Source organism: Adelges cooleyi, unplaced genomic scaffold, assembly GCF_023614345.1.
Source record: "Adelges cooleyi isolate 19-005CV unplaced genomic scaffold, UGA_ACOO_1.1 ACOO_flye_CR_arks_rails_tigmint_CR_PRNA_248, whole genome shotgun sequence".
Taxonomy (NCBI): domain Eukaryota; kingdom Metazoa; phylum Arthropoda; class Insecta; order Hemiptera; family Adelgidae; genus Adelges; species Adelges cooleyi.
In genome coordinates, this window is record NW_026095913.1 from 2,388,528 (window position 1) to 2,407,082 (window position 18,555).

General features: G+C 31.2%; 1 protein-coding gene across 2 annotated transcripts in view; it reads left to right on the top strand.

Moving 5' to 3' along the window:
- The window catches only part of LOC126837412 (alpha-actinin, sarcomeric), a 38,352-nt gene extending 21,332 nt beyond the window's left edge, over positions 1-17,020 (top strand). Inside the window, exons 2-15 of one of the 2 annotated variants that reach the window (XM_050571323.1) lie at positions 5,438-5,672; positions 6,338-6,512; positions 6,584-6,744; positions 7,605-7,690; positions 9,343-9,435; positions 10,844-11,074; positions 11,165-11,463; positions 11,532-11,703; positions 13,761-13,997; positions 14,071-14,155; positions 14,221-14,452; positions 14,518-14,767; positions 14,842-15,000; positions 15,072-17,020. In XM_050571323.1, coding sequence (XP_050427280.1) covers positions 5,438-5,672; positions 6,338-6,512; positions 6,584-6,744; positions 7,605-7,690; positions 9,343-9,435; positions 10,844-11,074; positions 11,165-11,463; positions 11,532-11,703; positions 13,761-13,997; positions 14,071-14,155; positions 14,221-14,452; positions 14,518-14,767; positions 14,842-15,000; positions 15,072-15,230 — 2,574 coding nt within the window. In that variant the 3' untranslated portion in view covers positions 15,231-17,020. Of the gene's footprint in view, positions 1-5,437; positions 5,673-6,337; positions 6,513-6,583; positions 6,745-7,604; positions 7,691-9,137; positions 9,224-9,342; positions 9,436-10,843; positions 11,075-11,164; positions 11,464-11,531; positions 11,704-13,760; positions 13,998-14,070; positions 14,156-14,220; positions 14,453-14,517; positions 14,768-14,841; positions 15,001-15,071 lie in introns of both variants that reach the window. The other variant, XM_050571324.1, reaches the window with a different exon arrangement.
- The last annotated feature ends 1,535 nt before the right edge of the window (positions 17,021-18,555 follow it).

Genomic DNA, 18,555 nt, shown 5'->3' on the forward strand with positions numbered 1-18,555 from the left:
TTGTGCGCGTTTCATAATAATGTTTTGGCCTACGCGATTCACGTTATAGGAAAGACCTCCCGCCGTCCACGCGGAACGGTTTTTTTCCTCCTTCGGTCTTTTCACATGATGATATCTGGGCAAGACTAAATCCGTGCCAGCGCAGGTGATTTTCATTAACGATAGACCTGCATAGATGCACTTCCACCGTCTTCGGAGTTCACACAATATGATATTGTTGTATCTATTCCGAATACATTATCGCACGGACGCCCACAAAGCACGTCGGTTTCCCATCGACAAAAACATTAACCGACTAATTTATATGAAGTACCTACATTGTTGTTGTCTAAACAATTATTGTAGTTACACCTGTATTCAATTAGACGATAACGGCTGATTTTAGAAGGGAAAAAAAGAATATATTCTTAAAAGACTTGGCGCTAACGTTTATACAATAGGAAATAATATATATTTTCAACAAAAAAAAAAACATAGAAAATACAAATATACGTCTGAAAGAAGTATATGTTATAGTCAGTGGCTACCAAGAGTTTTTTTTTTTTTAATAAAGAAATAATTATTTTAATAAATCTATTGGGAAATTGGTTGATGATGAATTAGGTATATATTATCATTATTGATATAAGGATCGTATAAATAATCATGATTCACATTAGATGAACACTGATCAGGTTGATAGTTATCCCTATTTAACTAACATTTTTTTTAAATATCTTTAATGGCCGGTCACAAAAAGTTGAGTCCAATATGAGCAAAAACGAGATTTTAATTGTACTCTGAAAAAAAAAACTGTTCAAGTATCATTTTTTTTCAAATTGGACTAACTGATTATGATCGTCCACCGAAATAGCAGTCGATTACGACTTGCTGCGTCGTTTGGTGATTATACCAAATAATTTTGGATTTCGATGGGATGTCTTGATTTTAAACTCTTTGTCTTTCCCATGCGATTAAGATTTAATGAGTTTAGATCTCGGACTTAGGTAATATTTAGTACATAAAACCTATTAACGACAAAACACTCGCATACGTCACGCGTTGTACGATAATCGTTTAATTCGCACACGCCACAGACCTCATTATTAGCTACAGTAGCCTATTCTGTTAGTGTTAAAATAATTATAATTGAATGCCATAATAATAATTTGTTTTCATTGTTCTAAACATCCTTCGTTGCCTTGCAGTTAACGTGTAACATTGCCGCCGATAGTCGACAGTGTTGATTTTTAGCACAACGTCGCTCATGCTTTTCAAATTCGCTTTTAGCGTTTTTCCATTATTGTTATTAATACACAATATATATTTTACATGTATACGTTTTTTTTTTAAGCATCGACCTGTCCCGCAAATATATATTTACCTTAAACTAAAAAAGTGGTTAAAGACAACAGCTTAAGTGAATTTAGCTGAACAATTGGAAGGGGGGCTTATACGAAAGTCATGAGTGCTAAGCAACTGCTAGTACCTCCCAAATAGGGACTATTGATTTTTTAGTGCGCCATTTAGTAATTATTTTTTCGCGAAATTGTTGCTCGCTTCATAAAACAATGTACATAACAAGCCATTAGTAGCGATTTGAGAGTTTACAGCTGATACTCTATTTCCAGTTCCCACCATATATAATTGCATTACTCAGTGCATTAATATTAGCACAGTCGATACGAATTAAACGATACGTGTTTTTAATTTCCGTCCATGTGGTATAAAAAAAACTATATATATATATATATATATATATATATAAAATATTTCCTTCATCGTTGGAACATTAACTGTGCGAATTAGTGCACAAAATATTGTCAATATTTGACCATGAGCAAATAATGTGTAAAAAAAGTATATATACATATATTATTATATGGTGCAAGTAGGTATTATATTATACACATATACACTTATATTAATGTATGGTGAAGGTTACAACGAGGAATTCCAAACTACGACCAAGCGGAATGGGGTGGAACACGGTGCGGCGGAAATATTCTACGTTATATTGTTTAAACGCTGCGGTAACAATATACATTTATTATAGTTATTAGACAATACTTATGAATCGCGTTTTTATGTGAAAGGAGCTAAATAAAAAAAATTAAATAACGTTATTTCACAAAAATTAAAAAAACAAATTACACTACACCCAAGTCGTTCAAGATCTAACTTGAAAATGAAAAATAATCTCTTTTCACTCTACTACACAAATATGTAAATGTAAATATCATAACTATTGAATTTTAATTATTGTGACGCATATTCGATGGCGTAATTAACACATGTTGGCCAAAATGTGTTTACTGTATTTATCTGATGGAAAATAGAAAGAGAAAACATCTTCCAGGATATATGTCTTACTGTTAAAACAAGCAAAAAAAAAAAAATCCAACAAAATTTGATTGATACTACGGCTGTTGTTGTATTGGAATTGTGCGAATAATTCTTTAAATCGTGTACCGCGTTCACGTTTCCATTTTTTATTTGGACGGGTTATTATTACGAAATTCGTTATACTTCGCAATACTTACAGAGTGCAGTTCTGCAATCTGTGCCCAAAAGTAGATACCTATTTTATCGAGTCTAAATTAATAATTGATAATAACATGAAGCTGGTTATTCTATTACCGAGAGCCAACTTCGGGCCGCGTTGTGAGTTATTATTAACGACAAACTCGTGCAGAAATAATTTTTTAAAAATAGACTGAACAAGTGGTAGTTCGTAGCGCCGCCGACAGAAAGACACACATAATGTATTATTTGCCTTACATTAATAAATAATATATACATACAATGTGCACGCAACATTAGGCAAAAGTTACGGCACGCTATCGTGCCCGTTTGTCCGACTAGGAATTTTTCCAAATTCTATTTTGTGGACCGACCGTAATTCTGATTGATCAATACTCGGTCAATATTAGTCATGCCTGTACATTGTACAAGTGGTCTAAATCTATACTGATTTACCGACTCTCTTGGGGTACCAACTCGAAAAACTGCCAAAAAAACGCAGCGTTGGCGTTTAGTGTAAAACGTTTTTTTATTGTCCTTGTAGTAGTAGTAATAGGTCTAAATTGAAATCTATTTGTGAAAATATATCATTAGTATTAATATAGGTAGGTGCCTAGCTATTTTCAATAAGAAAAAAACGGTTTTGCATTGTCCAATCAGGTAAGCATTTTAAGTAAACAATAACATATAAATTGAGTTATTATTGTTTTTATCATAATAATATACACTATTGCACAGGCCATTCTGTGGGTGAGCCACCGTCAAATAATTGTCCTATGTAAAAAAAAAACGCACACATCAACCACAAAGCGGTCCGTGACCAATTGTGGAAAGAACCTGACCATTATTGTTGTTTTATACATTTGTTTATTATTAATGGTTCTGGACATGGTCCTATTTGTCTTGTTTAACCTATATTATATTATATACGTTTAATTTCTCCATACAAATCTGCGTAGACTTCTCACAACTATAAGGTTAAAAAAGATACAAAGATTTTTCATTTAGATTTTTACTCATTTTTTTTTTAAATGGACGTCCCATTATTAGACACTGAGAAAGTCATTGAAGTTTTAAATTAATTAATGTTGAGATAGAATAGGATATATAAAAGATTTATTTAAGTATTATAAACTACATTTTTTTCCCCGCACGATGAGTATATTTTCTTTTAACAAAAAAACTATGATAGATACGATAGAAGTATGCTTTTCTTTATAAAATAAAAGTAAAGTAGAATAATATAAGTTAATTTGAAAAGGAAACTTTATAAAAGCCCTTTAAAATACTTAATTTAAGTATAATTTAAATAGAATTCTTAATAATAAGTAAAAAATGAATAGTTCAATTTAATCATTTGTTTTAAAGTATTGTGTGATAATAATTTTGTTCGTACAGTCATTGCAGTTTATTAATATTGTCTTTTTTTTAGATTTATAATTATTAAAATCTCTTTTTTTTTGTAAATCTAGATTTTTTACCAAAAAAAATATTGATTTAGCTATTTTAAAATAAAAATCTTTACAAAATGGCCTAGTGCACAACAAAGCTTACGGAATTGTGAAAATTAAACTATTATTATTATTAATTATTGGTATTTTAACAATTTAGCTTTTGGTTTAGGGTTTTCAGTTATATTTTGTTTTCATAAAATTAAAAACTGTTTCTTTCATTTGATACCCATCTTTATGGACACTAAGCTATTCGGATTTCCATTTGTTTACACATACTGAGTATTCATTCTGTGTAGACGTTAAGTTTTATTAATAAAATATATATATACATATACTTTCTTAAAATATATTTTTTTTATTCTTGTTTCACTCGGCTCGAATGACATTATACTATGACTTTTACAGTCAACAAAAAAATATTACTTTGATAATAATAATAATAATATGTCCAGATGTGTGATGCGTTTTTTGGTGATATTATTTTCTTTTTAAATGTAATCTGAAGGGGAAAGTTCCGACGGAAAGATAAAAATAGTCGATAATCCGTAGAAATTGTAATCTGCTTAAACCTGTATAATATATTAATGAATATATTATATTGGTGATGGACTAATACATTATTTTCATGATGTCAATTCTGACGATTAATCCGCTTAAAAAAGCGGTGAAAGACGTGAAAATAATTTACATGTCGATATTTAGCTAACAAATTTAGAGGCTGTTATAGTGTAAAAACATTTGTGTTGTGCGATTTAGATTCGTGTCGTAAACGAATTCGAAATTATCGTCAACATTGTTGTTTTGTTTTTTTTTTTTTTTTTGTACACGTTTAAACTTATGACTAGGCTTTCCTCTTCCACTTTCCCTGACGTGTGTAGGTTTTTTTTGTGAATTTTCGCTGTAATACAAAATTGGAGAAAAAACACTAATGAAATGCGTAATTATTTACAATTTATCGTGTGCAAATAAATCAATTACGCTACCGCTATAAACGTTATGTGTATATTATATATATATATATATACACTATTGTCATACTCTCAATCTAAACCGGGGCCTCGTTCTGTTTTTTGTTTTCACACAGTAGTCGCTGTAGTTTTTTCGATTAATAACTGCAATGGCAATGATAGCCTACAGTCGTTCGGACCGGTCATGGCTCTCTCTTTTGAATGGGACTTTGACAAAATCGTTTGATCCGCAGCCTTTGAATTTGCCGGTGCATGCGGATCAGCATCACCAAGTCTCTGAATCATTCCTTATTTTATAATACAAATCTCCCGTCGCTTCCGCGTTTAATCATGTGTACAATTTCATACTTAAAGCCACCGTTTCTCTGTACTACGGATCCTAAACGCTTAAATCAAACCTTCCGTATTCTGTTCTCTGTCATACTCACTCGTAGGCCATTTATTATAGCAGACTAAAGTAAAAATGAAGTATTATTTAATTAATTAATTTTTGTACGTTTACCGTTTTTTCAGACGTTTACGGCCTGGTGCAACTCTCACCTGCGCAAAGCGGGCACGGCCATTGAAAATATCGAGGAAGATTTTCGTAATGGTCTTAAGCTCATGTTGCTGCTAGAAGTTATATCCGGCGAGACCTTGCCGAAACCCGACAGGGGCAAAATGCGCTTCCACAAAATCGCCAACGTCAACAAAGCACTAGACTTCATCGCCAGCAAGGGAGTCAAACTGGTGTCCATCGGTGCCGAAGGTAACACTTTTCTCTACATTGCAATCGTGTGGTTAGATCAGGTGGAAATAGGCGACGAGGGTGTTGTGTGATGAGGAAAATCAGAACAATTTTTTGACAATTTAACTATATTAACAAATAAATAAAAGAAGTATAAATGTATTAGTCTATGTGTAATTTTAAGTAGTTGGCTTGTTTGCATTTTTGATTCGGAGTTGTTAGGTTAGTTAGTAGAGCTGGTCAGTATTACATTTATTAAAATTATTAATTTGGGTAAATTATTATTGCACCTAACCTTGTGATAATCGCTTAAAAAAAATACCCCAGGTGTCGTACACACCCATCTCTATAACAATGGACAATTTTTTTTTTAACTTTCTGTGTCACGATGTATCTAATTAAGATATAACAGTACAACAACAACCAAAGGAATATATTTGCAGTATAATATTGTAAAAAAAACGCTGTGGATTATACCGGAAAATAATTAAGAATGCGTAGCTTTATGATAAGCTCTTTGTTTTAATTTTACTTATAATATTTCCCATGGTTTTTTTCTTTAGGTTTTTTTCCCCGTTTGCCATCCCAAACTTACAAATAGCTTCGCTCCTATCTCGTTAATACCTATGCCTATAGGTATTTCTGTTTAAGCCGGTTAAGTACTAACAAACATGTTGTGTTTTTAGAAATCGTCGATGGAAATTTAAAAATGACTCTGGGCATGATATGGACGATCATTCTGAGGTTCGCCATCCAAGACATATCCGTGGAAGAGATGACCGCCAAAGAAGGTCTGTTGCTTTGGTGTCAACGCAAGACGGCCCCGTACAAGAACGTCAACGTGCAAAACTTCCATCTCAGGTTTGGACCGGTCGCCATATTTTGGTTTTTATTCGACGTCGATTTAATAACTCGCCATTTGTTTTAATTAGCTTCAAAGACGGTTTGGCTTTCTGCGCGCTCATCCACCGGCACCGTCCCGATCTCATCGACTACCACAAACTGTCCAAGGACAATCCTCTGCAGAATCTGAACACAGCGTTCGACGTGGCCGAAAAGTACTTGGACATACCGCGCATGTTGGACCCCGAAGGTAAAAACAACAACAATCGACTGCGATTCTCGTCGTGCCGGATTCTAGTATGATGATAATAAAGACCATCACAACACGAGACACCCTGTTTTCGCAAGTGTACACCAGAAATTTGTGTTGACTTTCGAGTGATAAGGCTTTACTCACAACACCGGAAGATTTAAAGGATATTCCCGTTTGGATATTTTAGAAATCTCGGAAACATTCGGTATACTGAGAGTTGGATTAGATTATTTCCCACGGGATGCCCAAATGGGAGCTGGGAAATGAGAAGGAGTCCGTGACATGTAGAAATCTGCAAATCTATTAATTAGGTTGGGTTAGCTTAGGTTAAATAGTAAATACGGTTGGGTAGGTTTGGTTAGGTTGACGAGATTTTGTTTTAAACTTGTTCTTTAGCTAAAACAATCGTTCTGTAGAAATAAAATGCTGTAAATCAATAAATGTTGATACGTATAGCTATGAAATATTTACAAAAATGTTAGCCTCATCATTAACAAAACAACTTTGTGTTTTAAAACCACAGCCCGGAGATCCCTATAGTCTATATAGAAACCCAACTTGCAAGTTTCCCGTACCAACACCGGTATTAAATGGGTACTTCTCCCATTATAACCTAATCTAACCCGATACTTCATATTGTAAGGAGAGTCATGGACACTACTTGTACGAACCGTTGGGAGGACGTAAAGGCTGAAATACTTGAATGAGAATCGTAGTCGATCGTTGATGACAACCGGTGTATTTAGTAGGTAGGGTTGGACAATGCAACCAAGTGTTAGAGTATAATACAATTTTGTATACATTCTACAAAGAAAATGTTAGGATTAAACCATAAATGATACCGTTGATTTGTATAGACATGATAAACACGCCGAAACCCGACGAACGCGCGGTCATGACCTACGTGTCGTGTTATTACCACGCTTTCCAAGGCGCTCATCAGGTAACTAAGTGATTTGCGTGTTTCACAAGCGTGTGTTTGTCTTGAAAATAATCATTTGGTTTTGTTTTTTGTGTAAAAAAAATCTCACCTGTCTAAGATTGACTTCCGTGTCTTTCGTCTAGACTAGGAATAACAATCAAACACAATGTATTATAATCTAATATCGTTTTAAATATTATTTTATTAATTTCCTAATCCCATGTTTTGTAGTTTTTTTTTCTCAAATTCAACGTACACTAATATGATATACTACTATAAATTCCATCTCGCACAGAATATACAATAGTTAGAATATAATATAGTCAGTTTATTAACCGGTATAATATAGACAATATTTCATCTCTATGAAAATTACTACTTCTTTTTTAGTACAGTTTTAGGAGCGTTTTTAACACTGTAAATATTTGTACAACAATAATTGTCATACTATTTTTGAACATTTGTCTAAATTCTTTATTAAATCATGGTTTTGACACAAAACTATTTTAGATAATACTTAGTTAAAAAGGCAAGGAAAAATTTAATTTATTTTTTCTCAAAAAACCTAAGAATTAATTCTTTGTACTATAACTATATGCTAAAATTATACTTAAAATAAGTATAACTAATAAAAAGAGAATGTTTTTTTTATTGATAACCGGAAAAATATAAACTAGCAATCAGAGTTGGGCACATTTTAAACAAGGTAATAAATAATTGACAATTTGACAAATAATGTATTTATCAAAAAAAATGTTTAGTATTTTATTTGAAAATAAAAATAAAATTATTTTATTTGAAAATAAAAATAAAATTATTTTATTTGAAAATAAAATAAATTATTATTTGAAAATAAAATAAAATTATTTTATTTAGTTTTTTAGTTATAAATTAAAACTTGTTATCTAATCGTTCAAATAAGTAATAGTTAAATATAACAAATAAAAACAAAGAGTTATAACTTATAAATAATAAATAAATTATTGTGTTGACGAATATCATATGATAAAATAACAGATACTTATTTTTATTTTTATTGTTTCATCTAGATATAAAATTATAAGAATAATACCAGCCTTACTATCTTATTATAAGCTCAAGATTAATTCATAATTTATTTTCTAAATATCAAACTAAATATATTATCATATTTTCCTTGAGAAACACATTTAAATGCTTTGTAGATATTGAAATAATAATGTCGAATGTTTTGTAGTTGTGATTGAAAAATTGAAAATAATTGGGGACACTAAATCTGATTTTGGTGAGACCATAATAATATTATTTACCAAGTCCCTCTGTTTATGTTAGTTCAACGACAGAAAAAATGCGATCAACTGAGTCTTGCAATTGATTTTTGTTATGTAACATAAACCCAATCACTACTAATCAGTACTCTAAGAAAGTTTGAATGCTTTTCCTTATCAACTTAACCATGTGCATGTTTGTTTGTTAACATTGTTGTTAGATATGACGAATACGGCAATGCCAGACGAAAGGGCCATAATGACCTACGTGTCTTCATATTACCATTGTTTTTCTGGAGCCCAGAAGGTAAATGCCATTGAAACGTCAGCTTAACGTGTGACTAATTGCGTTTCATTTATAATAATTGCTTGTTGAACATTTATATATAAAAAAAAAGTTTACTACTTTTCCTTTGTGTGTACTAGGCGGAGACAGCAGCCAACCGAATTTGCAAAGTGCTCAAAGTGAACCAAGAAAACGAACGTTTGATGGAAGAATACGAGCGTCTGGCTAGCGATGTAAGTGTACCCTACAATGTGCAAGACCGTACTAAGAAGTGCAAGGGGGACCACGTTGCCAAGGCACATAGATTAAGGACGGGCCCATGTTTTAAATATACCAGGTTATTGCATTGCTACCCCTTCTTCATCGAAATTTTCAACGATAATAATAAAATGGCAGCGCAAAGGTTAGCCAATCAAATTTATTTTTTTTATAAAGGTATTATTTATATATTATCAAAAAACAAATTATGTACCCTTACACTGCCATTTTATGAATTGATAATATAATAAAGTGGGGATATGCAATAACCTTGTATATTTAAGCCATGGACAGGCCTTTATAATGATGTCGACAATCAAAAGTCATGTTGTGACGGTCATTGACATTTATCTGTTTAAACTTCGATAAAAACTTAAGGGGATTAAAAGCGTTCTGGTTTAGACCAAAATGCATAGCAAAATTTTGACTACTTGGGAATTTAGAATGGTCTGATTTCAATTCTGTAAAGAGATACAAGTTCTTTGACTACATTACATAAGTTATGTAGGAAACGGATTTTTGAATTTTTTCATATAAAAAACTTGTTTCCTACATAACCTGGTAAGGTAGTCAAAGAACGAATTTTTTTACAGATTTAAGATCAGGCTATCCTTAGTAAGCATAATTTTGTCTGGCCTTTAAGTCTAAAATACTACAAAAAAGAGTTAACTCATTGACAAAATTGAATAAGTTAAAAATAATACCTTGAAGCTTATACAAATTAATCTGTAAATTAATTTACATGGTCGAAATTTATTAAGGGGCCTCTACACCTGCATATTTTTGGTCGAAAACTACACATCGTATGTTCCTAAAAATACTCCGATTTAAGTTTTGAAAAAAAATTTTAATTCTTCATAATATTTTCATCAATTAATGACATCAGCTTAAAAAAGATACAAATTGCATATTTTTAATTAAAATAATTAATAATTAACTATAATTTTAAAATTGTGCCACAATCGATGCCTTGGAAATGTTAAGAAGAATTCAAATATTTTTTTTAAAGCTTAAATCAAATTATTCTTAGGAACAGTACGTTTGAAGTAGAAACATATGTTTTTGTACAAAAAAAGATCCTACTGTGTTATAAAAAATTGAATATCAAAATAGATTCTTCTTTCCTATGGTAATATATATTTGTTTAAACATTAGCCTAATATTATTGAAAAATTGCCTATACAATGCGCCTCAATAAATGCTAGTGTAGAGGCCCTTAAACCTCCCTTTTTCTTAAATTTTGCCTATATAAAACTCCTTAAAACACGGCCCCTTACAATCCTCTTAAACGAGACTTAATTTAATCCGGTCCCCTCAACGCGTTATTATTGACGTGTATTCATTTGTATTATAATTATTGAACCATATTGTGTTGTACTTTAGTTGTTAGAATGGATCCGCCGCACGTTGCCGTGGTTGCAAAGCCGACAGACTGACAACTCATTATCCGGAGTGCAGAAGAGACTTGAGGAGTACCGCACATACAGACGCAAGCACAAGCCACCTCGCGTCGAACAGAAAGCCAAGTTAGAGACCAACTTCAACACTCTGCAAACCAAGTTGCGCCTGTCCAACCGACCCGCTTACATGCCCACTGAGGGCAAAATGGTGTCTGTAAGTGTTCGAAGTTGACAAAGCCAAGCGTAGCACACACACACACATTTCAGTCTGTTGGTGTACTTATTATGTGTGTGTGTTTTTTAGGACATAGCTAACGCTTGGAAGGGATTGGAACAATCGGAGAAATCTTTTGAAGATTGGCTACTATCCGAAATGATGCGGTTGGAACGTTTGGAACATTTGGCTCAAAAGTTCAAGGCCAAGGCCGACACTCATGAGGACTGGACTCATGGCAAAGAGGAAATGTTACAGAGCTCAGACTTCAGACAATGTAAATTGAACGACCTTAAAGCGTTGAAGAAGAAACACGAGGCGTTTGAAAGCGATTTGGCTGCCCATCAAGACCGCGTCGAACAGATTGCCGCTATTGCGCACGAATTGAAGTATTTACATAAATCACATATTTTTTTAATAACTTTATTACAAAAGTTGTGTTTTTGTTATTTTTCAGTACCTTAGAATACCATGATAGTACCAGTGTGAACATACGTTGCCAGCGGATTTGCGATCAATGGGACCGTTTGGGCAGCTTAACGCAGAAACGCAGAACTGACTTGGATGACGCCGAAAAAATATTGGAGAAAATCGATATTCTCCATTTGGAATTCGCCAAAAGAGCAGCTGTAAGTACAAGAGTATCGGCTGATTAACTAGGATAACACAGTAATAGTCCAGGAGTAGGAACTGTTAGCTACTGCCTACATGAATAAAATAAATCTAATTTCCTTATTAAATGCAAAATAAAACTTATAATTTTTCTTAATACATTATATAGGGTGATCCAACTAACGTAAGACACTCATTTTCTCGGAAAATATAAATATTTTGAGAATTTTTTTTCCTTTACTTCTAGGTACATATTTGACTACATTTTTCAATATTTTGGAAATTTTTATCACCAATCCTTATAAGCCAAATAGGGGATTTATGGTTTTTCTAAATGGCAACATGTTTTTAATTACACAATACGAACATAATTATGAATTTTATGTGCTACTGGTTTTTGATAACCGAAGAAATATGATAATTATTAAAGGAGCACAAAACACAAAGAATAAGTTTTTTTAATTTAAAAGAACGTTTAATTCTAAGAAAAATGTTATTGGTTTGACGTTTCTACTTACAAATGTATAGGTTAGTAAATCATTGTGTAAAGCGAGCTACTTTAGTCTTTACACGTGTAACATAGGCAACTATGGCGAGCTCGGCCCAATGTCGTCACGCGGCTATTCTAAATATCCTAATATCTTCTTAAATAATAATTTTTTTTTGCATCAGATTTTGACCAAATCGTTTTTAACACGTTGACTGCCATGAGGGTCATTTTTGCCCCTCAGTAGAATTTTTAAGTGGGCCATGAGGGGTCTAATAATAGAAATAAAGTTTAAAGTTGTAAAAAAATATTGTGGCGTCAATGGATAACACATTGAAATAGGCGTGGCAGTCAACGTGTTAATAGTTCTGACTACAATAATGTAACATTTAATAATGATTTAAAAAAAAAAGTTTTTGTGTTGTGTGCTCCAGGAAATGTAGTATTTTTCCAAAGTCATAGCTAATGAACAGATAAATGAAAATAAAAAATTCAAACGTTAACATATGTTGCCATTTAAAAAAATCAAAAATCCCCCTTTTAGGCTTATAAAGATTGGTGGAAAATTTCAAAATATTGAAAAATGTAGTAAAATATGTACCTAGAACGGGAAAAACAAATTCTCAAAATATTCATTTTTTCCGAGAAAATGAGTGTCCTACGTTAGTTGGAACACCCTGTACATGTACAATATATTTTGACTCTTTTAAAACAAACGAAAAGTATAATAAAATACACAACATAATATTCGATTACTGAACCTTCCAGGTTATTTCACTACTTGTATTACATTGTATTATTTGTTTTTTCACTATAAAAGGTAACATGCTATAGGCATTGCACTGTATAGGCAATTTTCTCAAACAAAAAAGAAATGAGCTTCAGTAGTTTCTACATCAGAATCTTCATTATAAACGTTTTCTAAAAAAAATCAGTGTCGTTTAATACAAATTCTGATGTAAATTATTTATAAGATTGAAGAAATAAGAAAACTTAAACAATTGTCTTGTCAAAGAGATTTTATTTTAATGAATCCTTTAATTTTAGTAAAAAAGAATGTTTAAGATTTTAAAATTATTTTTTTTCTTTATTAACTAAAAAAGAAAAATATCAAAAACAAATGTGATATTGAAGTCCAACTGGTCGACATTCTAGAAAGGCACTTCGAGTATTAGTATTTAATTATAATATTATTATTTAAATATAAGTTGAAACAACAAAATAAAGTATATGTGTATTTAAAAACTTATTTAAATTAACAGATTGTTGGAAAAAGTAAAATGAAAATGTATTTAAATGAAATTAATTAAAGTTATTAATAATACATTTTTTTAAATGATCTATTATTTAAACGATAAATAAACATTTATTTAAAATCAAAAATTATTTGGTTTGCTAAACATATCTATGATTTAAATTACCACGTTAATTTTGTTTAAAATTTCGCACATCCCATTTAGGTTTTGGTATAAAACTTTTATAAGTACACATTACCATTGGTGGTTTTATCTTAAATTTGTTTCCAACCCCCGAGTGAAATCCAGGCAAGAATATACAATATATTTCAATATTATCATCTCATTTTAGCCCTTCAACAACTGGTTGGATGGAACTCGTGAAGATTTGGTCGACATGTTCATCGTTCACACAGTCGAGGAGATCCAAGGCCTAATCGATGCTCACGGACAGTTCAAAGCTACATTGGCAGATGCTGACAAAGAATACAACTCTATAATCGGTTTAGTTAAAGACGTCGAATCGACCGTACAAAAATACCAAATACCCGGCGGTTTACAAAACCCGTATACTACATTGACAGCTACTGTATGTAATAGTAGACAATATGTCATGTGTACTTTATTTGTTTTATAATTGTCATATTATGTCTTTGTAATAGGAAATGCACAAAAAATGGTCAGACGTAAAACATCTGGTTCCCCAAAGAGACACGACCCTACAAGCCGAGCTCAGAAAACAACAAAGTAAGTTCTATTCTTTAAAATCGCATTGTTATATTTTTAATTTATTGATTAACTTTTACTCTTAGACAATGAGATGTTGCGCCGCCAATTTGCGGAGAAGGCAAACCAAGTGGGTCCGTGGATCGAGAGGCAGATGGACGCTGTGACGGCAATCGGTATGGGCTTGCAAGGCTCACTGGAAGATCAGCTGCACCAACTTAAACAATACGAACACAATGTGTTTGGATACAAACCTCACATCGAAGAATTGGAGAAAATCCATCAAGCCGTACAAGAAGGAATGATCTTTGAGAACAGGTGAGGTCCAAATGACGGCAACTCATAAGTTAACGTCTCGAGAAATGTTAATGCATTATTTACAGATACACACAATACACAATGGAAACTTTACGCGTCGGTTGGGAACAATTGCTTACGTCCATCAATCGAAATGTCAACGAAGTGGAAAATCAAATACTGACACGAGACTCCAAAGGCATTACCCAAGAACAACTCAACGAATTCAGAGCTAGTTTCAACCATTTCGATAAGAACCGCACTGGCCGATTAAGTCCTGAAGAATTCAAGTCGTGTCTGGTATCGATCGGTTACAGTATTGGAAAAGATAGACAGGTACATCGTCACATTTTTGGCCAAATTATTGTTGAATTATTTTTTTTTAACACATTTTTTTATTCTTCTTACAGGGTGAAATCGACTTCCAACGCATTTTGGCTGTCGTCGACCCCAACAGCACTGGTTACGTACATTTCGACGCTTTCTTAGACTTTATGACTAGAGAATCCACCGATACGGACACCGCGGAACAAGTGATCGACTCCTTCCGCATTCTGGCCGGAGACAAGGTATGTTGTTTATTACTACATGTTTTTATATGTATATATTTGAATCCACATTTTTTTCCGTTTTCACACAGCCTTATATTCTGTCTGATGAGTTGCGACGAGAACTACCGCCGGACCAAGCCGAATACTGCATACAACGAATGGCGCCTTACAAGGGTGTGAACGCTATACCGGGCGCGTTGGACTACATGTCCTTCTCGACCGCCTTGTACGGAGAATCAGATCTGTAAACGCTTTCATTATATTTTAACTTTAAAAAGAAAAAAAGGATAATAACAGCGTGAATATTTTAACCGAATGATGAATATCATATTCGAGTTTCAAATTCTTTTATCGAATCATCTGCTAGTCACATACTGTTCCCGTGTCCGTCCGCGCGTATTAACAAAATAAAAATTAATTTAAAAAAAAAAAAAAATACAAAATGATTTTTCCTGTACCTTTTTTTTCTGTGTATTACTCTTAGATAAGTATTTATTATTTAGATTAGAATTTATTTATCTACTATCAATAGGCTTTTAATAGAATATTTTCTTGCCTAGATTTTATTATTTAAAACAAATTAAATAGATAAACATTATTTTTCTTCTTTCTAATAATTTAGTGATGAAAAGGAAAGCTGTTTTTTTTTATGTTTTACTTGTTTATTTTTCGCCTTTAGAACAATTTAAATATTTTGACTAGTTACATATAAAAGAGTTGTGTATTAAAGGACCGAATGTCTTTGATTTAAGATTTATAATTAAAGAATAATAATGATTATTTCAAAATGACCCAAAATTGATAAATTATTGTACTACAGATTATAAGATAATATTATCTATTTTTTGAACACTCCAAATTAATGCTCAACGCACAACATATTTTTGTACACCGAATAAATTATTTTTTTATTTATATACATACGTCGATAAGAATGTATTGAACGATTTTCAAAAACCATTTAAAGTTTTTCTCTTGTAAATGATATTATGTTGTTCAGTAGGTAAATAATCATTTGTATTTTCTTAGTTTTCCTCATCAAATAATTTTTACCGTTTTCAATAATATATATTATGTAATATGGTTGCTTTCATCTTATTTATTCTTATTGTATAGTTTGTATTTTATTTTTAGTTATTATTATAATATTATATTTCGATTATTATAAATACGCTCGCGTACCGGAGATAATAATTTTAGTTTTTTTTTTTTTTATAAATTATTCTTGTTGATAATTTAAAAAAAAAATATCCGTTACACATGTGTGCGCACGCGTTACGTCACTCTGAGATGCCATAAGTTTTAATTTATTTTGTTTTTTTTTCTTCTAGAAAACAAAATAAGTATTGTAACATATTATATAAATATATTTTGTTTATCCTGACAACAGCGTAAACCGTAATACGTGTTCACACTTTATATATATATATTTTTTTTTTTTCTTTAAACAATTACCTTTCAAACTTTTCATGTTAAAAACAGAAATGTATACAAAGTTTTATATTGTTATAGTATGTTAATATTTATGTACTAAACAAAGAAAATGTATTTATTTAAAATATACATATGTGCCCGTTGTATTGTAAGAATTATGTGTTTCTCCTTCGAAATCACAATAAAACATCAAAATAGGAAATGCTTAAACTATCGAACCCTTGGAAAGGACATTATCGAGTATTTTATATTTTTGTTCGTGAAGAAAATGCAACCGAGTATCTGTGATTGTAATTTTTTTTCTGACGTATGTAAACAACATATGAAAATTCTATTAACTTGGTTTTAAAAATGTTTTGGATGATACTTCTTCCAGTTGGTGTACAAATTTTATTTTCCTTGTATAAACAAGAAATATGTGTTATTTAAATAAGTTTTTTTTTTTTAAATATTTACAGTGTATGTCCTAATAATACATAGTAACACTTTCCCTGCCAAGTATTGAATAGTTTATCTCGCTGAATGAAATAATTATTTTGTCTAAAAGCTATCTTAGTGTGAACTACTTAGCATTATTTTAAGGAGTTTTGTAAAGGCAAAATTTGAAACAATCGGTTTTAATCAATTTCGACCATGTAAATTAATTTACCGATTAAATTGTATATTAAGCTTCAAGGTACTATTTTTAATTTAAACAACTTTTTCTATGTGTAAAAGCCACTTTGGTTTATTTTAGACCAAAGAGCTTGAAAACATTTTGACTACTTAGGATGGTCCAAAACGTCAAAAAAAAAAAAACAGACCGCATGCAATCCCCTTAAGAGGACGCTACTCAAGCCATTTCTAAGGAGTAAAGTATAGGCAATTTTTCGAAAAATCTTAATTACGATTTTGAACTATATAATGTATACTTATTACAATATGGTAATGAGGATACTTTGTTGTTTGCCATTTTTTTTTGTCAGACTATCACAGTCTAAGATAAATTACAATTTTTTTCCCATCAAAACTGCTTTGCGCGGGACATGTATGTGAGTGGCCAGTATTAACAGTAAATTTACCAAATTTTCACAATGTACAAAGAAGAACATTATCCATGGGGTAGCATGGGTTTTTGATTCTATACTTATAATTTTTTTATAAACAAATTAAAAAGGTAAAAGTAATGAGTAATTTTGATTGTGCTTAAGTAAGTTATCAATAAACTAAAAAGGCTACCCCGTAGATAAAGCTCTTCTCTCAATTGTAAAAATGTATTTATAAATTACGGGTGGGTAGCGTCGTCATAAACAATTCCAATAACTTTCATATAACTTTATATTTGATACTAGGTTTACTGAAATTGCTAAATCTATTTTTATCTAAGTTTCAAGTTGTCATCTGTGTACACTGAAAAAGTATATACAATAAATATTTACATAATGAAAGTTTTGAAACATGTTTTTTAGCCATACACAGTTTATATAACATTCTCAATGTATTTAAAAAAAAAATGTAAGTTTTTTTTTTATAGTAATAATCTAATAATTTACTAAAATCACTGAATGTCAAAAAGAGTGGTGGTATTATTATTAATTTTAGTGAAGCCGAAAAATACTACTTTCGTATATAAATAGTTTACTTTGTCTTATACTCGACTTGGAAGTATCATCAAAATCATTTGAATTGTCCTTACCAGAAATTTTTAGTCTTTATACAACATAATTTTTCGTCCAATTATGTAATGGTATGATGACTATGAAAATGTTAACTTCATACGAATTATTGGTTTTTATTAAGAGTTTTCATTATTAAATAATAATAACTAAATATTTTATCAAGTGAAGACCATTCTTAAATTATTCTAATTTGGACCGAACATTCTTTTACAAAGTCAGTTGTTAACAATAGAACTTAAAAATATAATATTTAATAGTTTATCTTATTTTGGTGACCACCATCAATGGATATTCTCTAATTTATTTTTATTGATGATAATCGACTGATATACATATATTAGCTGGATTAATTAATTGGTATTTTCTGTCTAATTATTATTAATACGGTTATGCAGATTTTTTTATACATCTTTGATTGTACTTTTATTCATTTACGACGAATAATTTCACAAGAAATTCAAATGATTTTCTAGTTGAAAAA